General features: G+C 39.2%; 1 protein-coding gene across 1 annotated transcript in view; it reads right to left on the reverse strand.

Annotated features, from left to right (window-relative positions):
* The window catches only part of LOC110540440 (solute carrier organic anion transporter family member 6C1-like), a 107,830-nt gene that overhangs the window by 70,799 nt on the left and 9,128 nt on the right, over positions 1-27,903 (reverse strand). The window contains exons 4-6 of the mRNA XM_060367826.1: positions 27,025-27,121; positions 14,524-14,642; positions 9,966-10,075 (exon numbers count right to left, since the gene is read on the reverse strand). Coding sequence (XP_060223809.1) covers positions 9,966-10,075; positions 14,524-14,642; positions 27,025-27,121 — 326 coding nt within the window. The remainder of the gene's footprint in view (positions 1-9,965; positions 10,076-14,523; positions 14,643-27,024; positions 27,122-27,903) is intronic.

The following is a 27,903-nucleotide window of genomic DNA, read 5'->3' on the forward strand; positions in this document are numbered from 1 at the left end:
AGGGAATCTTATGAAAGAAGAGGGAAACAGTAAGATCTGGAGAGGATGGGAACTCCACAAGGAGAGCAACAGAAACAAAAGCAAAAATTGAGCACAGGGGACTTTTCTGAGACTGATACTCTAACTAAGGACCATGCATGGAGATAACTTAGAACCCCTGCACAGATGTAGCCCATGGCAGTTCAGTGTCCAAATGGGTTCCATAGAAATGGGAACAGGGACTGCCTCTGACATGAACTGATTGACCTGCCCTTTGATCACCTCCCCTGAGCCGGGAGCAGCCTTACCAGGCCACGGAGGAAGACAATGCAGCCAGTCCTGATGAGACCTCATAGAATAGGATCAGAAGGAAGGAAAAGAAGACCTCCCCTATCAGTGGACTTTGGGAGGGGCATATGTGGAGAAGGGGGAGAAAGGGAAGGATTAGGAGGGGAGGGGTAGGGTGCTACAGAGGAGATACAAAATGAATAAAGTGTAATTAATAAAAAAATTAGATTGACCTCAAGATGACAGCCATCAGCAGGCATCATTTCTGAGTCCCAGAAGATTCATAACTCTGAAACTGGTGAGTGAAGGGACAGCTGAAGCCGGAAAATTGACTTTGTGGCTTCCTGAAGGAAGGGGGACAGCAGAGAAGTGGAGAACTCTTTGATTCAGGTCAGACATGGACTTCTCTGTGAACGGAAAGGGGCACTTTCCTTCCTTGGGCCTCCCTCCGCCTCGAAGTAGCCAAGCTACAGCACCAGTGACACAGATCTTGCTGCCTGAGAACCGAGACAGCAGAGGCAGGAACACTAGCACCATACCCTCGGCGGCCAGCCTAACCCACTTGCTGAACCCCAGGTCCATGGTAAGAGCCTGCTTGGGTCCCATGCCCAAGAGTGGCCGGCTCTATTGACTCCACAGAGTCTGACTGTACTGCACGGAGCCGCTTAGTCCCTCAGTAGTGGACAGCCGGCTGTGCAGCAGACCTCAAAAACACCCATGTGCACCAAGCACCCAGCCAGGGAATTGGCACCACAGGACTTCCTAGCAGGCAACTAGACACCCCAGTTCTGCACCCGCAGCTGGACTCCTGGGTACAGAGACTACAACATCACTGAGCTGTCTGAGGGCACATTTGGCTCAGAGAACAGGAGGAACCCCTGTGCTTTATGATTTGAACTGCTAGAGGGTGAGTGTGCCCCCTAGTGCCAGCAGAGCCCCATGCTTCCAAGCTAGCAGCCAGACATCAGAAACCTCCTATCCACACATCCACTGTGGGAAACAGAGGGTATCCTGAGACATGGAGACCTTGGCTCTGTAGCACCACCAGAGGAATTTAGGCAAATAATTCCTGGGGCTCAGTTAGAGAAAATACCAGCAACCTGTAGGCCACTGACAAACCCAGGAAATTTGCGCATGTAATCAAACCAGCGCATGTGATAACTTCAGTGCAAGGTGCCCCTCCCTCACACTGAAGGCTTCTAAATTCTCTAACACCCTGTCCCTCAAGGCAAACTTCCACACACATGCACTCATACACCCTTGCCTGCATCTGTCCCTCTGCACCTCCCACAGGTACAGTTGAAGCACCAATGCACACGCTGAAACCATTGGACTTCTCTAATCTCCCTGAATAATTCTGCTGACACCAGAGAAAGATGATATCAATCTGAACTGCAGAATCCAAGAATGAACAGTGAAGATTACAGATAAAGAAATGCCTAGAGGTAAGCGAAAGAACACACCCAACAAAATTCAGGAAATCATGGCCTCACCAGCAACCCCCAAATCAATGAATACCCCAATTCTTCAGAAACAAAACACAGGAAAATAACCTTAAAGATTGCTTATCCAATTATTAGAGTCACATAAAGAGGAAACAAACAAATCTCTCAAAGAAATAGCCATGCAAATAGGACTAGTAGAGGTAAAATTAGTGGCATATAGAGAAGAAACAAAAAAAAAAAAAAATAGAGGCCATCATACAGAGACAGGAAGCCACATTGAAACAGATGAAGGAAATGGTACAAGACATAAAAATAGAATTAGAATCAATAAAGAAAACATAAACAGAGAAAACCCTGGAGCTGGAGAACTTAAAGAAAAGATCAGGAACCACAAAAGTAAGCATCACCAACAGAATAAAAGAAATGGAAAAGAGAATCTCTGGAGCTGAAATTACACTTGCAGAAATTGCTACTTTTCTCAAAGAAAAAACAAAACCAGAAAAGTCCCAAACACAAAACATCCAAGAAATCAAAGACACGGTGAAAAGGTGAAATCTATGAATAATAGGAATTGATGAAAAAGAAGACTCCAGTCTCCAAGGTCCAGAAAATATCTTCAAGAAATTCACAGAAGAAAATTTTCCCAAATTAAAAAAAAAGAGATGTACATAAACATACAACAGGCCTATAGAACAACAAACAGACTAGACCAGAAAAGAAAATCCTCACATCATATCATTGTCAAAACATTAAATATACACAAAGAAAATATATTAAAAGTAGTAAGGGGAAAAGGCCAAGTAACATATAAAGGTAGACCTATCAGAATCAAACTGGGACTTCTCATCAGAAACTATGAAAGCCAGAAGGGCCTGGTCAGATGTCATGCAGACTTTAAGGGACCACAGTGTCAACCCAGACTACTATACCCAGCAAAGCTTTCAAGCAACATAGATGCAGAAAAGAAAATATTCCATGATAAAATTAAATTTAAGCAATTTCTTTTTTTTTTTTTCAATGCAATTTATTCAGGAAACTTGAACAATTATCTGACCCTGGGTAAAGCCAGCCCACTTTAAATAGCCTCTGGGTAGCCAACCTCAGCATGCCACGTGGGAAATGCAGATAGGTCCACATACATGGAAGCAAGCCAGATCCTCAGCCTTAGCCAAATGTGGAGTTGTTTGTGACAGAGAGCACTCACCATCGGGAAGGTGGAAGGCAGAAACCAGCTCCATCTTCCAGGCGCGGCATTACGCAGCTCTCTACAGTTCCCCCTTTTTGTTTTAGACGCATCAGGGAAGAGTAGAGGTCTGATCTCTGATATTAGAAATAAATTGGGACTTTGTACCGATGTTCATTTAGGTGTCATCCACCCAAAGAGCATCAGACCCGTCTGATACCTTTTTCTCAGAGGTGGGACCTGTGGCATCAACCCGCATGCAATTAGACATGCTCTTCTCTGGGTCCAAAGCGGCTGACCCTGAGTGCAGTGCTTAGCCTCGCATCCTGAGCATAACATTTTAGCTTTTTATGGTAGCCAACCATGCTTGGGGAGACTGTCCTGCTTCAATGGCTGTAAAGGCCTGAATGGTCATGGCTGCATTACGCTCTTGTGAGACTCTAATCTTGCATATATACCACAGGCAAACCAAGGTGACCAACACCAGAAGGCCTGCTAACGCTCCCATGCCCGCCCATTCCTTCAGATGATTCATGGCTGCAGCAATCCTTGATGATAATCCTGTGGCTAGTCCTGCATCCACTCTGGTAGAATTTACCAATGGCCACCCTCAGCTGCTCCATCGTAGTATCAAATTCTCCAGTCCAATTACCTAAAATATAGCTAGACAATTGTTTAGACAGATTTGCAGCACAGGGAAAATTCTCATGTTGTATGCTAGTGACTCAAAGTCCAGCAAACTTTCATTGACAGCCAGTTGAGCGATTTGCCATAGGGTATCAATTTGCTCCTGCACGAGGTCAATCCTCTGATTGAACACCATCAAACCTCCTTTTAGTTGAGCATTAATTCCTTTTTGTACATCTAAGGAGATCAAAAGCTCAAGTGACAACACATGTTGGAGAGGTTGTGGAGAAAGAGGAACCCTTCTCCACTGCTGGTGGGAATGTAAACTGATACAACCACTCTGGAAATCAATCTGGCATTTTCTCAGACAACTAGGAATACTGCTTCCCCAAGATCCAGCCATACCACTCCTAGGCATATATCCAAAAGAGGCTCAAGCATACAAAAAGGAAATTTGCTCAACCATGTTTGTAGCAGCTTTATTTGTAATAGCCAGAAGCTGGAAACAACCCAGATGCCCCTCAACTGAAGAATGGATGCAGAAAATGTGGTACATCTACACAATGGAATATTACTCAGCAATGAAAAATAAGGAAATCATGAAATTTGCAGGTAAATGGTGGGATCTGGAAAGGATCATCCTGAGTGAGTTGTCCCAGAAGCAAAAAGACACACATGGTATATACTCACTCATATAGACATACAACATAGGACAAACCCACTAAAACCTGTGCATCTAAAGAAACTAAGCAATAGAGAGGACCCTAACTAAAACGTCCAATCCCCATCTGGAAAGGCAAAGAGGATGGACATCAGAAGAAGAAGAAAACAGGAAACAATCTAGGAACCTACCACAGAGGGCCTCTGAAAGCCTCTGCCCTACAGACTATCAAAGCAGATGCTGAGCCTGATGGACAACTGTTGGGCAGAGTGAATGGAATTTTATGTAAGAACTGGGAAATAGTAAGAGCTGGAGAGGACAGGGTCTCCACAAGGAGAGCAACAGAACAAGAAAATTTGAACACAGGGAACTTGCCAGAGACTCATACTCCAACCAAGGACTATTCATAGAGATAACGCAGAACCCCTGCACAGATGTAGCCCAGGGTAGTTCAGAGTCCAATTGGGTTACATAGTAATGTGAAGAGGGACTGCCTCTGACATGAACTGACTGGCCTGCTCTTTAGTCACCTCCTCCTGAGGGGGAGCAGCCTTACCAGGCCATAGTAGAGGACAATGCAGCCACTTTTGATGTGAACTGATGGACTAATATCAGAAAGGAGAGGAGAACCTCCCCTATCAGTGGACTTGGGGAGTGGCATGCATGCAGAGGGAGGAGGGAGGGTAGGATTGGGAGGGGAGGGAGGGGCTTATGGGGGATGCAGAATGAATAAAGTGTAATTGATGAAAAATTTAAAAAAAAAGGAAAAAAAAATAATTTAAGAACCTTAAATGACTTTCAAAAGTGGAGGAAAACATGGAGTTAGTCAAATTTAAGCAATTTCTAAACAGCAACCCAGCCCTACAGAAGATACTAGAAGGAAAACTCCAATCCAATGAAGACAACTATACCCAAGAAAACATAGGATACAAATAATGTCCCAATAAAAATTAAAAGAAAACAAGCAATGAATCACAGTGAGACCACCAACTGCACAATAAAAGGAACCGGCATTCATTGGTCACTATTATCTATCAACATCAATAGACTCAACTCTCCAATAAAAAGACACAGACTAACAGAATGGGTGCAGAAACAGGATTCAACATTCTGCTGCATCCAAAAAACACACCTTTGCAACACAGATAAACACTGTCTCAGAGTAAAGGGATGGAAAAATGTTTTTCAAGCAAATGGACCCAGAAAACAAGCTGGGTTAGCAATCCTAATATCTAATAAAATAGACTTTCAACCAAAATTAATCAAAAAAGATGAGGAGGGGCACTACATCCTCATCAAAGGAAAAATCCGCCAACAGGATATCACAATTCTGAACATCTATGCCCCCAAAACAAGAGCACCTACATTCGTAAAGGAAACATTATTAAAGCTTAAATCACACATCAATCCCAACACCTTAATAGTGAGAGACTTTAACACACCGCTCTCACCAAGGGACAGATCATCTAGACATAAGCCAAATAGGGAAATAAAGGCAGTTACAGAGGCCCTAATTCAAAAAGACCTAATAGATGTCTACAGAACTTTTCACCCAAACTAAAAAGAGTATACCTCCTTTCCAGCACCTCATGGAACCTTCTCCAAAATAGACCAAATAGTTGGTCACAAAGCAAGCCTCAACAGATACAAGAAGATTGAAATAATCCCCTGTATTCTATCTGTCCACCATGGTCTAAAGCTGGACTTCAACAACAATAGAAATAACATAAAGCCTACGAACACATGGAAACTGAACAAATTGCTGCTCAATGACAGCTAGGTTAAGGAAGAAATAAAGAAAGAAATTGAAGACTTCCTAGAATTCAATGAAAATGAAGATACACCATACCTAAATTTAGGGGACACAATGAAAACAGTGCTCACAGGAAAATTCATAGCACTAAGTGCCTACAAGAAGAAATTTGTAACATCTCATACAAGCAACTTAATGGCCCAACTGAAAGCCTTAGGAAAAAAAGAAGCAAATACACGGAAGAGGAACAGATGGCTGGAAATAATCAAAATTAGGGCTGAAATCAATCAATTAGAAACATATAAAACTATTCAAAGAATCAATGAAACCAAGAGCTGATTCTTTAAGAAAATTAACAAGATAGACAAACCCTTACCCAAACTAATACAAGACACATACTTAAACATAGTAAAGGCAATATACAGCAACCCTATAGCCAACATCAAAATCTATAGAGAGAAACTTAAAGTCAGAGAGAAACCATCCAAATCAGCAAAATCAGAAATGAAAATGGGGACATAACTACATACACTGAGGAAATCCAAACAATCATTAGGTTGTACTACAAAAGTCTATGTGCCACAAAATTTGAAAATCTAAAAGAAATGGACAATTTTCTTGATAGAGTCCATCTACGAAAATTAAGTCAAGATCAGGTAGAAAGATTGAATAGCCCTGTATCTCCGAAGAAAATTGACACAGTCATCAACAGTCTCCCTTCTAAAAAAAAGTCCTGAGCCAGATGGATTCAGTGAAGAATTCTGCCAGACTTTCAATGAAGTGCTAACTCCAATTCTCTTCAAACTATTCCACAAAACAGAAACAGAAGGAAATTTACCAAACTCATTCTGTGAAGCTACAATCACCTTGATAACTAAAACACAAAAAGACCCAACAAAAAAAGAGAACTTCTGACCTATCTCTTTCATGAACATTGATACAAAAATATTCAATAAAATACTTGCAAACCAAATCCAAGAACACATAAAAGATATTATTCACCATGACCAACTAGGCTTCATCCCAGGCATCCAAGGATGGTTCAATATACGGAAATCCATCAATGTAATCCACCATATAAACAAACATGATCATTTCCTTAGATGCCAAAAAAGCATTTGACAAAGTCCAATATCCATTCATGTTTAAAGTCTTGGAGAGATCAGGAATACAAGACACATACTTAAACATAGTAAAGGCAATATACAGCAAGCCTATAGCCAACATCAAAATCTATAGAGAGAAACTTAAATCAATCCCACTGGAATCAGGGACAAGGCAAGGCTGCCCATTGTCTCCATATCTATTCCACATAGCACTTGAAGTCTTAGCTAGAGCAATAAGACAAGTAAAGGAGATCAAGGGGATATATATCAGAAAGGAAGAGTTCAATGTTTCACTATTTGCAGATGATATGACAGTATACATGAGTGACCCAAAAATTCAACCAGAGAACACCTTCAGCTGATAAACACCTTCAGAAAATGGCTGGATACAAAATTAATTTTAAAAAAATCAGAATCCCTCCTGTCTACCCAAGAAAAAGGGGCTGAGAAAGAAATCAGGGAAATGACACCCTTCACAATAGCCACTAATAACATAAAGTATCCTGGAGTGACTTTAACCAAGCAAGTGAAAGACCTGTTTGAGAAAAACTTCAAGTCTCTGAAGAAATAAATTGAAGAAGATATCAGAAGTTGGAAAGATCTCTCGTGCCCATGGATTGGTAGGATTAACGTAGTAAAAATGGCCATCCTGCCAAAAGCAGACTACAGATTCAATGCAATTCCCATCAAAATACCAATACAATTCTTGCAGACCTTGAAAGAAAAATTCTGAACTTCATATGGAGAAACAAAAAAACCCAGAATTTCCAAAACAATCCTGTACAACAACAAATCATCTGGAGGTATCTCCATCTCTGATCCCAAGCTGTACTACAGAGCAATAGTAATAAAAACGTCATGGTATTGCCATAGAAGCAGAAAGTTCAATCAATGGAACCGAATAAAAGACCCAGAAATAAATCCAAAAACCTATGAATACTTGATTTTTGACAAAGAAGCCAAAACCATTCAATGGATAAAAGACAGCATCTTCAACAAATGGTGCTGGTCCAACTGGATGTCTACTTGCAGAAAAATGAAAATAGATCCATATTTATCATCCTGCACAAAACTAAAGTCCAAGTAGATTAAAGACCTCAACATAAAACAAGATACACTAAATTGGTTAGAAGAGAAAAGTGGGGAAGAGCCTAGACCTCATTGACACAGGAGACAACTTCCTGAACAGAACACCAACAGCACGGGCTCTAAGAGCAACAATCAATAAATTGACCTCATGAAACTGAAAAGCTTCTGTAAAGCAAAAGACATTGTCATCAGAACAAAATGACAGCCTACAGACTGGGAAAGGATTTTCACCAACCCTATATCTGACAGAGGGCTGATATCGAGAATCTATAAAGAACTACAGCAGTTAAAAAATAAATAAATCAAGCAATCCAATTTAAAATGGGGTACGAAGCTAAACAGAGAACTCTCTGTAGAGGAATAGAGAATGACAGAGAAACACCTAAAGAGATGCTCAATGTTTTTAGTCATCAGAGAGATGCAAATCAAAACGACCCTGAGTTTTCACCTTCCACCCATCAAAATGGAAAAGTTTCAAAACTCAAGTGACAACACATGCTGGAAAGGTTGTGGAGAATTTGGGAACCCTACTCCATTGTTGGTGGGAATTTAAACTTGTACAACCAGTTGGAAATAAATTTGGCGCTTTCTCAGACAATTAAGGACAGTGCTTCCTCAATATCTAGCTCTACCACTCCCAGGCATATATCCAAAAGAAGCTCAAGTACACAGCAAGGACATTTGCTCAACCATGTTTGCAGCAGCTTTATTTGTAATAGCCAGAACCTGGAAACAACCCAGATGTCTTTCAGTTGAGAAATGGATACAGAAATCATGGTACTTTTACACAATAGAATACTACTCAGCAATTAAAATAAGGAAATCATGAAATTTGCAGGCAAATGGTGTGATCTAGAAAAGATCATCCTGAGTGAGGTATCCCAGGAACATGAATACATACATGATATGTACTCACTTATATAGCCCTATAATATAAGATAAACATATGAACATATATGCACCTAAAGAAGATAAACAAGAAATGGGACCCAGAGTAAGATGATCAATCTTCACTTAGAAAGACAGATGGGATAAACATGGGAAGTAGGAGAAAACAAGTAACAGGACAGGAGCCTACTGCAGAGGGCCTCTGAAAGACTCTACCTAGCAGTGTATCAAAGCAGATATGGAGACTCATAACCAAATTTTCTGGAGAGTGCAGGGAGTCATACAATAAAAGAGGGAGTTAATATGACTGGGAGAGGACAGGAGCTCCACAAAGACAAAATATATCAGGGCACATGGATCTTTTGTGAGACTGTTTCTACAAACAAGGACCATGTATGTATATAACCTAGAACCCCTGCTCAGATGTAGCCCATGGTAGCTCAGTATCCAAGTGAGTTTCCCTATCAAGAGGAACAGGAAATATTTCTGACATGAACTCAATGACTGGCTCCTTTACCTCCCCCACCCCCATCTTGAGGGAGGAGCAACCTTGCTAGGCCACAGAGGAGGACAGTGCAGCCAGTCCTGAAGATACCTGATAAGCTAGGGTCAGATGGAATGGGAGGAGGACATCCCTTAGCAGTGGACTTGGAAAAGGGCAGGGAGGAGATGAGGGAGGGAGGGTGGGATTGGGAGGGAATGAGGGAGGGGGCTATGGCTGGGATACAAAGTAAATAACCTGTGATTAACATAAAAAATAAAAATTAATAAAAAAAAACAAAAAAAAGTCTCTTACTTTCCATTACAAGGAATATGCATAATTTAACTAAGAGACTCTCAGACTTCTACCCAAATTTAAATTAAACACTCTGTCATTTTCTTAATTTTATAAGAAATTAAACAGGCCAATTTAATTGCTTGTTAACAAAAAAATATCTTGTTTTACCTGAATAGTATTATGTATATCCTTCAAATTAGTTCCAATTTCCTTATCTTTAAGCCTCTGGTCAAAGGTAGGAGGTTCATTTTCTTTCTCAAGTCTTAGCACTTGTGCACCTGTAGATCACAAGAAAAATGAACTTTTGCTAGCTTCTGGTCAGTAAGAAAGTATACATCATACATTAAAATATACATCATACATATAATAATCCCTACTTGTCATGGAAAGATAAACGAGTTGTTTTAAACACACTAAAACCATTGTGTATTTTAGAATGCAAATTCTTCTACAGTAGTGCTTTGCACAATTTTTTGATAATGAAAATTTCTCATGTCTACACTGCCCAGTTCTCAAGTCCACCACTCTGTATGTCTCTTAACTGCTGAATTGTGGTACCTATGGCTGAATTAATTCTTAATTTAATGTTGAATTCAATAGCATGCGCAATAAATAATATTTGATGACATAGCCCTAAAATAATCCGTCCCCAAAAAACACTTTTATGTTTCACAATGTATTTTGAGGTAATAAACAGTATTAACAAGTGAGAACTTTTAAAATAATAATAAGTAATAATAATAAATAATTATAAACAATATGAAGAATAATAATGTGGCAGTGTAATACTAATAAATATAATTATAATATTTTCATTCCTTTTTAAAATTTATTTTTATTAATTATTTTATTTTTTCACAATTTATTCATTATGTATGCTGATTGGAGCCCCTTCCTTCAGCTACTCCTGGTCCCAACCTTCCTCCCTCTTCTCCCTTCTCCCCTTCTCCTAGTCCACTAAAAAGGGGAGTTCTCCTCCTCTGCCATCTGCCCATAGTTATCAAGTCTCATCAGGACTGCCTAGATCATCTTCCTCTGTGGCTGGCAAAGCTGCATCACCAGGGAGTGGGTGATCAAAGAGCAGGCAACCAAGTTAATGATATAGGCAGCTCCTGCTCCTCTCCCTCAGAGATCCACATGGAGACTGAGCTCCCAATAGCCACATCTGAGCAGGGCGTCTATATCCTTTCCATGCATGGTCCTCCATTGGTGCATCAGTGTTTGCAGGACTTCCTGGGCTCAGATCCTTTAGCTTTATTGGTCTCCTTGTGGGGCTCCTGTCCCCTTCATGTCCCTCTAACACCACCCACCTCTTCCATAAAACTCCCTGTTTTCTGCCCAAAGTTTGGCTGTGACTCTCAGCATCTGCTTTGATTCCATGTTGGGTGGAGCCTTTCAGAGGACTCTCTATAGTAGGTTCCCATCCTGTTTCCTCTCTTCCATCAGTTCTGGTGTCTATCCTGTTTGCCATTCTGAATGAGATTTAAGCATCCTCCCTAGGGTCCTCCTTAGTGTTTAGCTTCTTTAAGTCTGTAGATGGCTACCTTATTCTTATACACACATCGTTACATCTTTTCTTGACTTACATTTACTCACTACCCTCCCTCAGCCCCTTTATCTTTTCTTCTCACATAGCTCCTTTTCTTCCTTAATTTCTTACATGTACATGACATGTCAGCTTTTTTCCTTCAAGTGTTATAATTAGTCTTTACATCTGAATGAATTGTGCTGGGCAACACATTTTCTTCATCCAGTAATCTGTTGGTGGTTTCTAAGCTGGTTTTATATCATGGATGTTGTAAATAGTGCAATTTTAGAGTAATGTAGATTTCACTTTTCTTGAACAGTGTCTAGTTGAGATGTCCCTGATGACAGCTATTCTGGATATGGGTAGAGATGGAATCTCAAAAGAGTTTCAATTAGCATTTCTGTAATTGCAAAAATTGTTAAACACATTTTAAACATTTCAGCAATGAAACTGATTTCATAACTGTATTTTCATGCATATATATCATCACACTATGCTCTTATTTGTTCCTTTTACCTTTTTCTCTCCTATATGTTATCATCCTCCCCCACTTCCACATATTCCTCTCCCTTGTGAGTCTCAAGTTCTGCTTCACATTATGTGCATTTCATTAATGTATAACCAACTTCCATTAAGCTCTCTTCTGACCCTCAAATGAACACCTTTCTAGGTCTGTCACACCAATAACCAACCCCATGCACACACATTTTCAGACACAGCAACATGTGTACATACATACATATTTTTAAATTCATACCTCGCTTATGGAGGAAAAAAATAACATTTGGCATTTGAATTTCCGAGTCTTACTGGGTTCACTTAACATAAGAATTTCTAGTTTTTTCATGGATTTATTTTTCTTTATAGAAGAATAAAATTCCATTGTGCATAGGATGTCTCCTTTATCCTATTAAAGAAGCTAAAGTAGACATTGTAATATCTAGTAAAATAAAATTTCAACCAAAATTAATCAAAAGAGATGGGGAAGGACATGCCATTCTTTCAAAGAAAAAATCCACCAAGAGGACATGTCAATTCTTAACATTTAGACTCCAAATAATAGCATACCCACATGTGTAAAAGAAACATTATTAAGCTTAAGTCACACTTTGAGCTGCACACATTAATAGTGGGAGACTTCAACGCCCACTCTCATCAATTGACAGATTGTTATGACAGAAACTAAACAGAAATAACAAAACAGATATCATGAATCAAATGGATCTAATAGATAGCGACAGAACATTCACCCAGACACAAAAGAATATGCCTTCCACAGAACATTTTCCAAAACTGATCATATACTTGATCACAAAGCAAGCCTCAACCAATACAAGAAAACTGAATTAAATTATTGTATCATATCATATCACCACGGATTAAAGCTGTACTTCAACAACAGAAATAACAAAAAACCCTACACACTCATGAAAACTGGACAACTCCCTACTCAATTACCACCGTGTCAGGAATAAAATAAGAAAGAAAATTAAAGACTTACTAAACTTAAGGGAAATGAAGGCACAACATACCCAAACTTATGGGACACAATGAAAATAATGCTAAGAGGAAACTTCATAGCAGTAAGTGCCTTCATGCAGCCTTGCCAGGCCACAGAAGAAGACACACAACCAGTCCTGATGAGACCAGATAGGAGGCTAGGCTCAGATAGAAGGGAAGGAGGACCGCCCCTATCAGTGGACTAGGGGAGGGGCATAGGCAGAGAAGAGGGACGGAGGGTCGGGTTGAGAGAAGATGAGGGAGTGGGCCACAGATGGGATACAAATTGAATAAATTGTAATAATAATACGAGTAATAATAATAATAAAAAGAAATTGGAGAGATCCAATGCTAACAACTTAACAGCTCACTCCCATCATAGTTTCCTCCTTCCTCCCTTCCTGGCCCCACCTTAACTCCTTCTTCTCCCTATCATCCCTTCCCTACTCCTCAGAAAAGGGGAGCACCTCTCACTCACACCCCCACCCAGGCACATGAAGTCACAGCAGGACTGAGCACATTCTCTTCCCCTTTGGCCTGACAAGGCAGCCCTGCCAGGGAGAACTGATTGGAAAGCAGTCAACAGTGTCCATGCCAGAGACAGCCTTCACTTACTAGGGAACCCCATAAGACCAAGTTGTCCACTGGCTATATCTGTGTAGAGGGCCTGGGTCCAATCCTTGTATTCTCCTCTGTTGGTGTTTCAGACCTAGATTACTTTGCCATGTTGTTTGTCTTGTGGAGCTCCTGACCCTCCAGGTTCTTCTAACGTACATTTTTACAGACCTTGAAAGAACAATTCTCAACTTCATATGGAAAAAACAAAACAAAACAAAACAGGATATCTAAAACAATCTTTTACAATGAAAGAACTTCTGGAAGTATCACCATCTCTGATTTCAAGCTGTACTACAGAGCAATAGTAATAAAAGCTGCATGGTATTGGTGTAGAAACAGACAGATGAACACTGAAATGGAATTGAGACCCAGAAATAAACCCACAAACCTACAGGCACTTGATTTTTGACAAAGAATCCATTTGCATTTCTTTAAGGACTGAGTGCTAAGACTTCTCCCTAGACCCCTTGCTCTTTTCCTACTTGCTCTTATCCTCATCAATAGCAAGTCCATCTTATCCCTGGCATCAGAGCCTAATACTTTGGGATTCTAGCACATATTGAAGACCAGCTGAGACACTGAGCCTCACAGACTGAAAAAATACTTACCTCCTGTTGTTCATAGACAGACATTATTGGATTAGCTGGGCCAGAGCTTATAAGCCATTCTAATAAATATCATATATACATATATATGTATGTATATATGTACATGTATGTGTAGAGAATGAGAGAGTTGTTCTGTAAGTTCTGTTACTCTAAAGAATCTGAACAACACACAGGTAAATACATTTGAGTATAGTTCAATTTTTAAAAGATCTATGCATGTTAAATAAAAGGGGATTATTAAGAAATAATAAACTACACATATATATGAGCAAAAATGTAGTACATAAATATAGTATTTGGATGTGATATAGCTTGATTGGGTAACAACACTATGACACTATTTCTTTGTCACAGGGCAATACCTGTAGGAAAAGCATATTCATAAGGGAACATAGTTCATCTATGCTTTGAGAATGGGAGCTGTGGGTAAAATTTACTCTAATTAATTAATTAATATGTTTTTTATACTCACCAGGTAAACTAGATGGAAAACAGAACAATGGTAAAAATACAGCCCATGAAAGTATAACAACAACAAGATAAGCAATCCACCAAGGCTGCTGCCACTGTCGAAAGCCATAAACAGTTTCCCTTGAATAGAGAAAGATAAGAGATTTTAATTAGGTGCATTAAAAAAAAGATAATTAGTTGGGAGAGAGGGAGAATTTTATGTTAAAATTCACTTGTAGTTTGTCACTATTAATTTTGGGTTTTTCCTTACAAGAGTATGTTGTTAAGAATGTTATAGTTTGATTTTGGTCCTACCGGAGCCAAACTTTCCCACTTTCCTTTTCAGTAACACTACTCAGGTAGCAGAAGTTGTTCCGATTTAAAGTTTTCTCCATTTTAATTTATGCTTCTGGAAAACCAAGTTTTGCTTCTTTTTTGTTTGTTTCTGTGTTTTTTGTTTTGTTTTGTTTTGTTTTGTTTTGCTCATTTAAATCTTACACCAGGCCCTCTGTAACAAGAAGCATTGCTCCTTAAATTGAAGAAATTACCTTGTATATGACATCTGACCCTTGAGTTCACATGTCACCTGAAATCCCTTCCTTCTGGTCCCTTGTGTTAGGTGTACTTGATACTTCTGTGTTCTTTCCAGTTTTCCTATAGGAACCCTTTGCATTCTTTTAAAGGTTTCCTTTGCTTCTCATTGGGCTTAGTAGCTGGCAAGGTAGAAAGGGAAATATGAAAGTCCATGTACTGAGATTTACTAAATTTAGAATGATGGTGAGATATCAGCATCTCTTGTCTTTAATTAGTGCTGAGGCCAATAGAATTATTTTCAAAGTTACCAAGGGATTTTTGTTTGTTTTAAGTATTTAGGGTTAAGATCTACAAAGGTCAATGAATACTCTATTAATAATATTTTCAGGTCCACATCCAGTAAAATCTTAGCTGGGAGCAAAACAGATGGCCAGAAAGATTGTGAACACTGGTTGATCTTGCAGGAAACAGGGTTTGGTTTCCATGTGGGTACATGGTGGTTTCAAAGGATTCAACATCCTCTTTCTCCACTCCATAGGCATTTCACACACATCATGCAAACATACACATACCAAAACAGCCACACATATAAAATACAAATTAATGCATCTTCATTATAAACAAAAATCTTCACTAGCCAGCTATTTTAAGAATGATGTTCAGCTCCATATCATCTTGTTTTGAAAGAGCTCTTCTGTTACAGTAGTTGATAAGGTCATTAGATTTTCTCTTTCGTGAAATGAGGAAACATTCACAGTGTTATTCACTGGTGAGGCAACTCCTTATCTTTTGAGGGTGTTTTTCAGGAATATAGTTTTACCTGAAATGACATAGGACCCCAATCTTCATTTCCACAATCCGTTTGTCATGTGTTAATATATAACATCCATAGGAGCTACATGTTTCTTTCTTGTTATTATCCATTTACTGTTTATTTATTGTGGTACTGCGGATTGAACCCAGGAGCTCCAGCACGCTAAGCAGGAACTCTGTAATTAAACAACAGCGTACCTTTCCTTGGAATGATTTCAAGGTCACTCTAAGCTGCACAGCCACGTCTCAATCCCCCCAAACCTCGAGTATACATAGACCGACACTGCCATTGGCTTCCTGTTGCTTGGAATATTTACAAATTTCATGTTTCTTAGTACTTTGAATTAGCTTGTATAGTTTTAATAACACATCACATATGACACAATTATTTTATATTTGACAGATAAATTTTGAAATCAAATTATTTTCCTTATGCTAGAAAAAAAGTGGTTTGAAAACTACAAACTGTTATGATTTGACTACATAATACTTAGCAATCTGTTTAAAAGCCCTATGCACTAGTTTTCTAATACAAATTCAATAGCAACTATAATAAAACTTCATTGAGCAACATTATAAATACTAGAGAAAATAACAGCGTTTTCTTTCATGAAAGGGTTAATTAGGCTTCCTAATTTGATACATGAATTTAGTTGAATTCTAAGTGCCTTGATTGTTATCAGAATGTCAAATTTACCAATACTTATTTATGTCTAATAATTCTTACTATTTTAATCCCTTTTATCATATTTCATATATGTTTGTGTTTTGACTGCATGTATGTAGGGCACCATACACAGAGGTCAGAAGAAGCTGTTGGACATCCTGGACTTAGACTTACAAATGCTTGTGAGCCATCAAGTGAGGGCTAGGAGCCCTACCTGGGTCCATTGAAAGAACAAATGCTCATTACTGCTGGCCCATCTCTTGAATGTTGAAGTATTAGTATATGTGTATGTGTGTGTACAATTGCGACAATTGTGATTGTAAATGATTAATAAAATGAACAATGAAATTTTAAATTTTAAAAATGAGAGTTTAACACAGAAACAAAAGAAATTGGGTCATGGGGTAGAAGGACTATAAAAGAAGAAAAAACTATAACTTTGAGGATATTTAATTATAAAATTCCTTGTCAATAACTGTTATAAAGTATGTAAAATAAAGTAAAAAACAAAAAAAAATCACATAATCATCTCAATAGTTATTAAAAAAATGTCATGGTAAACCCTGAACCCCTCTTCATAGTAAAACCCCCAAAGATAGTAGTATTAGAAGGTTCATGTACACTTGAATAAAAGAATAAAAATGCAGACTAGAGCCAGGGCAGCAGCCAGCACTATGCTAAACAAGCATGATCCAAATGTCAAAGGAGTGTCTACTCTCTGCATCCATACCCAAGAAAGCTTTTACAGTCTTAACCCAAGCAGCTGGGTGAGGAAAACAAACAAGAAATCATCCATACGAAGGGGGAAAATAAATCTATTTAAAAATGATAAAATCCTATAGTTAAAACACCCTAAAAACTCACTCTGAATGCCCTTAAGAGATTATTATTATAAATACTTATGGCAGAGTAGCAGAATAGAAAAATTGGTGTATAAAGATCAGATATTAGAACAAATAATAAGCATACTCAGAAAAAAAATCAAAATAACAAGCACATTAGCACTTAACTCCAGAACAAAAATTACCCAGGGAAAAAGTAATGAAGGTAAAAGAATACTGTGGTCAAGTATACAAAACACTAAAAGATGGAAAACTATCAAGAAATGAAGAAAGGCTGTGGGGGGCGGGGCAAGATGGTGGAGCCAGGAGGACTCTCACTCTGAGCAGCAACACATCAGGATCTGCACAGTGACCAGCAATCAGAACTCGTGGACATAAAACACAAGTGATTGTGTTTCCCAGGTGAGAGGATACCCCACGGTGGGGGATTCAATCAGCTTTAACTCACCCAGCTAAACTGCGGAAGAGATCCTGGTTCCGCCAGGCGCTTGGTCGCCAGCCCAGAGATACACACCAGCGTGAGATGGTCACTGTCTCAGACTGAACTGTGGGCCCACAACATCACAGACTGGATTTTCCAGTTGAGAGATAACCCCAGGGAGCAGGAAAAGATTGGGACCGACCTTAGGTCACCCAGACATCCCCTGGAAAAGACTCGGTTTCCTAGGGCACCCCAGGAGCCAGCCCAGAGCCATAGCTGGGGACCCAGGTGCCTGCACAGAGCCCGGCCTGCCTGCGCACCTGATTTGCTGCCTGAGATAGAACTGTGGGCCCCAAGGCCCCAGGGCCCTAGAGACTGAGTTTCACTGTCAGGTGCAAACGCACAGGGAGGGAAACGGCTGGTCTGATCTCAGAGCACTCAGCTGATACTGTTATACCCAGTTCGCGAGCCCCCAAAAGATCTCCAGGAATCGACTCCATTGCAAAACACATGAGGGTCTTTTTATTGTAAATTACAAGCTGCAGCTTGGGCCTACACAGCCCCACCGCCAAAGCGGTGGGAGCTGAGCGCGCGGTCCCCAGGTTAGTTGGGTGATATATAGATTCTGGTCCATCCCAGCATGCCCAAGGCAGGGGCAATTCCTGCCTGGCAAGCATCTATTGGTCAAGATTCTACATTTTGAATCAATTGGCTATAGGAAGGTTCCCAGACCATTAATGATCAGGTGTCCCTCCCTAGGGGGAGGGTCCAGTTTCCTAGCAACTGTATCTCTAGTGGGTGGGGAAAGAATGCAGCGAGGTAGCTCTCCCCTCAGGGTATTTACTAACTTCTATACCACACCTACTCTACATCTTAACGATCTACTACTGCTGCTACTCACTGCTACTTTATCTTTTGGTCACTCTATACCACCACCCCAAAAAGGTCTCCAGAAAATTACCCAGTTTAGGCAGAAGCCCAGGCTCCCAATGGCCAGAAAGGCAGAGCCACGGGCAGGCGTCTGTGCCTGTGGGTTCTACTCACCACCACCCCAGACAGAATGGTGGTCCCCAAAGCAAAGACTGGGTGTCCCTGGCAGGAGGAAACCCCCAGCAGGGGGGGGGGGATCATCAGGTCTAACGCTCAGGACACCCAACACCAAAAGGCTTTCTGGATTCATGCAGACTCTTGGCTCTAGCTTTCTACTACAGGCAGGAGCGTTGTGCTCAGCCACCATTATTGAGTACCCCTAGGGCCCTGGGGCACACAGCTGCATCCTCAGACCTACAAAAGCCAGAGAGCCATTACAGCAGCCCTCAGATACTGCTCCAAGGATCAACCAGTTATCCCTAGCTAGACTGACAAAACTGGGAATCCCTGGTCCTTCAAGAGGTCTGCACCCACAGCGTCCAGACCAGAGCGGTGCCCACAGCCGCCATCCCAGACAGGGACACACAGCTTCCGCTCCAGAGTGAGGTACCCAGCCTCCAGACCAGAGTGGAGCCCTCAGTTACCAGCCTCAAGACCAGAGCAGCGCCCCCAGGCACCAACTCAACCTAGGTGCACATTCTCCAGGCCCAGAGCTGAGCACTCAGCCTCTGGCCCAGAGACTTGCTTGGCACTCCTCTCACTTTCCCGGACAGAACTGTGTGCCCCAGGATAACAGACTGAGTTTCCATGTTGGGAGAAAACCCCACAGCTAGGGAATCAGCAGGTTCTTCAAGAGGCCTGTACCTGGAAAACTGTAACAACAGCAGCAACTCACTAAATTCAGGAGGAGAAACCCAGTAGCAGGGCAGGTGTCTTGAGGACTTCTATGGGTGAGATGAGAGCCCACCCTGCCTAACAAAGACCACAGCTACTACTCAGGGCTATACATCTGAGGTGAGCAGTGGCAATTCCTGAGGAACACTGGCCATACAGTGACCATAACCAAAAAGCAGAGGAGGACTCCTTCAGGAAAAAATAATCTTCCAGCCAAGGGGATTCTCCCTACCTCAGGACTCCAGGAAGCATAGAAACTAACAGCCAACATCTAAAACAGCCTAATGGGTAGAGGTCAGCATAAAAGCCCAACCAACAAAAGACAGAGCAATATGGCATCTCCAGAACCCAGCCATCCAGGGGCGAACAGCCCTGGACAACGCAGCATAATAGAAAATCAAGAAGATGACCTTACATCTATGCTGATGAAGAGGATAATAGAGGAAACAAATAAAATACGTAAAGAATTAGAGGAAGATAAAACCAAACAGATCATGGCTATCCGTAAAGAAATGGAGGAAGTTAAAGACAAGCAGATTATGGCCATCCATGAAGAAATATGGGAAGATGCAGCCAAACACTTTGCAGCCTTCAAAGAAGAAATAATTAAATCACTGAAAGAAGTAAAAGAAACAGAGTTGAAGGAACGAAAAGAAAAAGAGGAAAATACAATCAGACAGGTGAAGGAAGTAAACAAAACAAATCAAGACCTGAAGATAGAGCTGGAAAAATTAAAGAAAACACGAATAGAGGAAATAATGGAGAGGAAGAATTTAGGAAACAAAACAGGAACTACAGAGGTAAGCATAACCAACAGACTACAAGAGATGGAAGAAAGAATCTCAGGTGTAGAAGATACAATGGAAGAAATCAATGTATCTGTCAAAGAAAACGTTAAATCCAAAAAATTCCTGACAGACAGTCCATGAAATCCAAGACAATATGAAAAGACAAAACCTAAGAATAATAGGTATAGAGGAAAAAGAAGACTCCCTTCTCCAAGGCCCAGAAAATATTTTCAACAAAATCATTGAAGAAAATTTCCCCAAGTTAAAGGAGAAGTCAATAAGAATACATGAGGCCTACAGAACACCCAACAAATTTGACCAGGAAAGAAAATTCTCCTGCCACATAATAATCAAAACAGTAAGTATATAGAACAAAGAAAAAAATACTAAAAGCTGCAAGGGAAAAAGGCCAAGTAACATATAATGGCAAACCCATTAGAATCACACCTGACTTTTCAACAGAGATTATGAAAGCTAGAAGGGCCTGGACGGATGTCATGCAGACCCTAAGAGAACACAGATGTCAGCCCAGACTACTATACCCTGCAAAACTCTCAGTCCTCATAGACGGAGAAAACAAGATATTCAATGACAAAAACAAATTTCAACAATACCTACAAACAAATCCAGCATTACAGAAGACACTGGAAGGAAAAATACAACCCAAGAAAATTAGCTTCTGTCAAGAAAACACAGGTAATAATTAACTTTACTACAGTAAAACAAAAAGCAACCAAGCACACAACCTTATGACCACAGCCAACATCAAAATCAAAGGATCTAACAGCCACTGGACATTAATCTCTCTCAACATCAATGGACTCAACTCTCCAGTAAAAAAACACAGATTAACAGAAGAGATATGTAAACAAAACCCAGCAATCTGTTGCATACAAGAAACACACCTAAGTCACAAAGATAGACATTACCTGAGGGTAAAAGGTTGGACACAACTTTCTAAGCAAATGGACCCAAGAAACAAGCAGGAGTAGCCATTCTAATATCTGATAAAATAGACTTTCAACCAAAATTAATCAAAAGAGATGGGGAAGGACACTTCATACTCATCAAGGGAAAATTCCACCAGGAAGACATCACAATCCTAATCATCTATGCCCCAATTACAAGAGCACCCACATTTGTAAAAGAAACATTCTTAAAATTTAAACCACACATAGATCCCCACACACTAATAGTGGGAGACTTCAACACCCCACTCTCAACAAAGGACAGGTCAACTAAACAGAAATTAAACAAAGAAACAATATCTCTGACAGAGGTCATGAATCAAATGGACCTCACAGACATTTACAGAACCTTACACCCAAACAAAAAAGAATTTACCTTCTTCTCAGCACCTCATGGAACCTTCTCCAAAATAGACCACATAGTTGGTCACAAAGCGAGCCTCAACAGATACAAGATTGAAATAATCCCCAAAGCAAGCCTCAACAGATACAAGAAGATTGAAATAATCCCTTGTATCTTGTCTGATCACCATGGAATAAAGCTGGACTTCAACAACAACAGAAATAGCAAAAATCCTACATACACATGGAAACTGAACAACTTGTTACTAAATGACAGCTGGGTCAGGGAAGAAATAAAGAAAGAAATTAAATGAAAATGAAGACACAACATACCCAAACTTGTGGGACACAATGAAAGCAGTGCTAAGAGGAAAGTTCATAGCACTAAGTGACTTCAAGAAGAAATTCAAAACAGCTCATTCAAGCAACTTAATGGCTCACTTAAAAACCCTAGAAAAAGAAGAAGCAGACACACCAAGAAGGAGCAGATGACTGGAAATAATCAAACTCAGGGCTGAAATCAATCAATTAGAAACAAATAAAACAATTCAAAGAATCAATGAAACCAAGAGCTGGTTCTTTGAGAAAATCAACAAGATCAACAAACCCTTAGCCAAGCTAACTAAAAGGCAGAGAGACACCACCCAAATCAACAAAATCAGAAATGAAAAGGGGGACATAACTACAGACACTGAGGAAATCCAAACAATCATTAGGACTTACTTCAAAAGTCTATATGCCACAAAATTTGAAAATCTAAATGAAATGGACAATTTTCTTGATTGATTTGACTTACCAAAGCTGAATCAGGACCAGGTAAATCAATTAAATATATATCCTATATCCCCCAAAGAAATAGAAGCAGTCATCAAAAGTCTCCCATCCAAAAAAAAAACAAAAAAACAAAAAACCCAGGACCAGATGGCTTCAGCGCAGAATTCTACCAGACCTTCAAAGAAGAACCAACTCCAATTCTGTTCAAACTATGCCACAAAATAGAAACAGAAGGAACACTACCAAACTCATTCTATGAAGCCACAGTCACCTTGGTACCTAAACCTCACAAAGACTCAATAAAGAATAAGAATTTCAGGCCAATCTTTCTTATGATCATTGATGCAAAAACACTTAACAAAATACTCGCAAACCGAATACAAGAACATATCAAAGATATTATTATCCACTATGACCAAGTAGGCTTCATCCCAGGTATGCAGGGGTGGTTCAGTATATGGAAATCCATCAATGTGATCCACCATATTAACAAACTGAAAGAAAAAAACCACATGATAATCTCCCTAGATGCTGAAAAAGCATTTGAGAAAATCCAATATCCATTCATGTTTAAAGTATTGGAGAGATCAGGGATACAAGGCACATATCTAAACATAGTAAAGGCGATATACAGCAAGCCTATAGCCAACATCAAACTGAACGGAGAGAAACTTAAAGCAATCCCACTAAAATCAGGGACAAGACAAGGCTGCCCACTCTCCCCATATCTCTTCACCATAGTGCTGGATGTCCTTGCTAGAGCAATAAGACAGTTGAAGGAGATCAAGGGGATACAGATGGGAAAGGAAGAAGTCAAATTATCACTATTTGCAGATGATATGATAGTATACATGAGTGACCCCAAAAACTTTACCAGGGAACTTCTACAGCTGATCAACACCTTCAGCAAAGTGGCTGGATACAAAATTAACTCAAACAAAATCAGTAGCACTCCTGTACACAAAAGATAAAAGGGCTGAGAAAGAAATTAGCGAAGCAACACCCTTCACAATAGCCACAAATGACATAAAGTACCGTGGAGTAACCCTAACCAAGGAAGTCAAAGACTTAAAATTTTTTATCTTTCCTGAATTTTGAAAAAACTTAGATCAATAAAATAAATGACAGCACATGCTGATTGGAGTGTACACTGATACAGTTATTATGAAAATCAGGTGGAGGTTCCCTCAGGAAGCTGGGCATCACTCTACCATCTGGTTATAGCATTATTTGACATTTACCCAAAGGACTCTACTGTAATACTTGCTCATCCATGCTTATGGCTATTGTGCTCATCATAGCCAAAAAAACAGCCTAGATATCCATCCCCTGATGAATGTACAACAAAAATGTGGTACAGTCATGCCTGAAGAAGGGGGAGGAAGGGTGCGACAAGGAGGGGGAGGAGGGAGGGGCTTATGGGGTGATACAAAGTGAATAAACTGTAATTAATAAAAATAAATAAATAAAAGAAAAAAATGAATTGCAACAGTTACAGATAGATAGATAGAATGAAGAAATAATAACTCACAGTGAGGTGAATCAGATCCCAAAAGACAATTACTATATAAGTTTCTTTTATATTTGGATATTATCTGTTAAGCTTTTTTTTTACTAGCTTGTACTTATCTATCAATCTATTATTTTCTTATCTATTTCATGTAGAGTTTATTTATTTATAATAAGCTACACATAGTAAGAACAGTTATAAAACAACCAGGAAAGCCATATGTAAAAGTTACATTCAAAATATTTAGCTCATTTGTATTTTGCAACCTTGAAGAAAATACTATCTATCCTATCTAGGTGAATCTAAAGTCTTGTACCTAAGTCATTCTCTGTCATGTCTTGTATTCATCAACTTAAATAAACATCTTTCTAGACTTTAAAACATTTTCTTAAATCCCAAACAAGATAAGCCTAACTGTGAAACTGTAACTATCTAGTAGTCTTCAACCCCATCAGAGAATTGAGAAGCAATACTTGGTTACTTCCAGAACACTTGTGACATTATTGAACTAATACAACTTGTATGTAAGCAGGGAACTGTTGAAGGTCACAGGGTTTACAGCTTGGTGGTATTGAACATTACCTTTCTCTTCTGGTAGCATGCAGAGTACCATCTAAAAGCATGACTGATAGTAGGGAATAAAACCTCTATTTCAACTTTTCCGTGTTTAATGACATAAGTGTTGTTTTTAGAAATTCGGCCTAATTATCAAGTTGTGAATAGCAACCGATACCTTACAATAGCTTGGAGTGTTTGGGGATTTTGTGGCATGACTTTGTGGTAAATGACTCAACAAGATTTAAAAAATTTTGGGATGTGATGGAATGAGATATCTTACTTAGGCATTGTCTCAATTATTTGGAGACTCCATTTGAATTTCTTTTATATATGTATATTTTAGGAGTCTTTTACAGTAGTAGATTTCTATATGGGATTTCAAATGACCTTTAGTGTTAAATGTTTCTCCCTATATTTCTTCCTTTCTCTCCGCTATTTTCTTCCTTCTTTAGCTCTCTCATTCAAGTTTCTTTCTTAAATCTTCCTAACATTATGTTGTATTTTTCCTTCTGTGCAAGATCCCCTTCTTCCTGGCCCCTTAGTAAGTATCTAACTTCTGGGTTATTTGTATTGTAGAACGTATCAAAAGCTTGGGAGCGCAAGTAAAAATACAAAATTTTTTAAATCTTGTTGAGTCAGTTACCACAAAGTCATGCCACAAAATCCCCAAACACGCCAAGTATTTTTTGATTGGACTTAAAATCCATTCTAAAAGATATAATCTGTAATTGGCACTGCTAAATTGGTCAAAACCTGAAGCTAGATAATTCATGGGCCTGGAAAAAACCTAATGAAAATCTATAGCAAGAAAATAGCTCCAAATAGCATTCTTGCATAACTGTACAACTGTGCCTCATTGAACCCACATCAGAAAAGCTTCTTCATGCAGTAGAGGTTAATTAACACAGAGACTTACAATGGGAGAATGTGGAGAGAGAGAGAGAGAGAAAGAGAGAGAGAGAGAGAGAGATTGGAGCACTCAATACTTAGTGGCATGTCTTCAGCAAACTTTTTGCCTCAAGACTCTGGGATCTGTGTGGAAGAGGAGGTTGTAAGAACTAGAAGAGATGAATGACTCCAGGACATAGTATCTTCCAGACATAATATGTCAGGTGCACATATGACCACACAGAGACTGTGGTAATACACAGAAGACCTACAGCAGACCTACAGCAGGGATCCCAGCACTGAGATGGGGAAATAGACATAGTACCCTGATCCCAACCATGAAGGGGTTTCCTAAGCATGTCTATTTGCAAAGAGAATATATGTTCTCTACAACAGAAATGTCACTGTATATAACAATGTTTGAAAAGAGCTCCGCTGCCCAGGAATAGTTCCCTGATACAAAATGAACTCAATGTTTTGTTTTGTTTCGTTTTATTTCATCATTTATATTTTTGTTGGTATATTGCCTGTTTTGATTTTCATTTGTTGGTGTGTTTTCATTTTTGTTTTGTTTTTTTATAATTTTATTTTATTTTATTAATTACACTTTATTCACTTTGTATCCCCCCATAAGCCCCTCCTTCTTCCCCTCCCAATCACACCCTCCCTCCCCCTTCTTCATGCATGCCCCTCCCCAAGACCACTGATAGGGGAGGTCTTCCTCTCCTTCCTTCTGATCTTAGTTTATCAGATCTCATCAAGAGTGGCTGCATTGTCATCTTCTGTGACCTGGTAAGGCTGCTCCTTCCTCAGGGGGAGGTGATCAAAGAACAGGCCAATCTGATTATGTCAGAGGCAGTACCTTTTCCCATTACTATGGAACCCACTTGGACACTACACTGCCATGGGCTACATCTGTGCAGGAGTTCTAGGTATCTCCATGAATGGTACTTGGTTGGAGTATGAGTCTCTGGGAAGACCCCTGTGTTCAAATTTTCTAGTTCTGTTGTTTTCCTTGTGGGGTTCCTGTCCTCTCCAGATCTTACTATATCCCACTTCTTACATAAGATTCCATGCACTCTGCCCAACAGTTGGCCGTAAGTCTCAGCATCTGCTTTGATAGTCTGCATGGCAGAGCCTTTCAGAGGCCCTCTGTGGCAGGTTCCTAGGTTGTTTCCTGTTTTCTTTTTCTGATGTCCATCCTCTTTGCCTTTCAGGATGGGGATTGAGTTTTGTTTTTAATGAATGAGAAAAAAGACAAGATCATGTGGGTAGGGAGGTATCTGGGATGATTTTAGTACAAGGGAAGAAGATGATCAAAATATATCATATGAAAAATCTTTTAGTTAAATAATAAATAAGATGAAAACTTTTGTATATAATGTATCATTACTATTGTACTGTATTGAATGAATAATGAATGTTTTAACAACAAAATATTTTAAAAGTTAATGAAGTTTCAAGTAATGGTTTTGTATGTATTTCAAACAGTAAAAATACAAATTCACACTATAAATGTACTTATGTTTACATATATGTACACATCACCCACAGCTGCATACATTTTCTATGTGTTATTTATGATTTATGCTATCTATACAAGAAGTATTCTATACAACATAATCTAAATAGAAAAGTAAAGAATGTGACTTACTGTGCATTTACAGTTACATTCTCAGGAGACAGAAGACCATGGAATCCTATTGTGTAACCCAAAGTGTAGCCCACAAATCTTGGAAGATCCACAATAGCTTGAAAATAAACACAGCCCCAAACAGTTTTACAATATAACTTAGTCATACAAAATATAACTGAATTACTTGTGATGTTTGAAAGTTTTTGTGCTATTTTTTATTATGTGATAGAAGTAAGATAGGTAGGGAAAGAGAGGAAGAAATGCGAGTGGGAGTAAAAGAAGGGTAGAGAGAAAATATTTGCTGGAAGTAATTCTAACAAATCTCAAATTGGGCAAAAATCTGGCAGGAAATTTATGCAAGAGTTGATGATAATCTCATAGTAAATGCTAGTCCTGAGTCACAGTCACTGCTTCTTTGAAAACTGTCTATCCTGTTAGGACTCTACATTGCTTGAATGAAACCTGTGCTTATTAGGTCATCTGCTTTACTTAGTGTGGGCCTATTGTAAGTGTTAATCATACTTCAGACAATGTCAGACAACCATGTAGACTTCTGCCTGACAAGTGGATGGCCTATTCTCTTGTCTAGTCAAGTATTAATACTAAGATCATTTAATTATGAATTTAATTATATATTTTTAATCCATACATATAATGTAGCATGATTATATTCATATTCAATATGAGCATAAACTGTATTTTCTTTTTTATGTCACTAGAAATATTTTCAAGGCAAGTACAAAATAAATTGTTTATTTTTAAAAATGATATGTAATATCTCTGTGAAAATATTTCTTCATTCTGACCTAACAGGAGCAGAATTCATTACTGGTTATCAGATAGATTATTAGTGAGGGAATCAATGCTCACTTAATGTAAAACATAATTTACATGAGA

Source organism: Meriones unguiculatus, chromosome 15 (assembly GCF_030254825.1).
Source record: "Meriones unguiculatus strain TT.TT164.6M chromosome 15, Bangor_MerUng_6.1, whole genome shotgun sequence".
Taxonomy (NCBI): Eukaryota; Metazoa; Chordata; class Mammalia; order Rodentia; family Muridae; genus Meriones; species Meriones unguiculatus.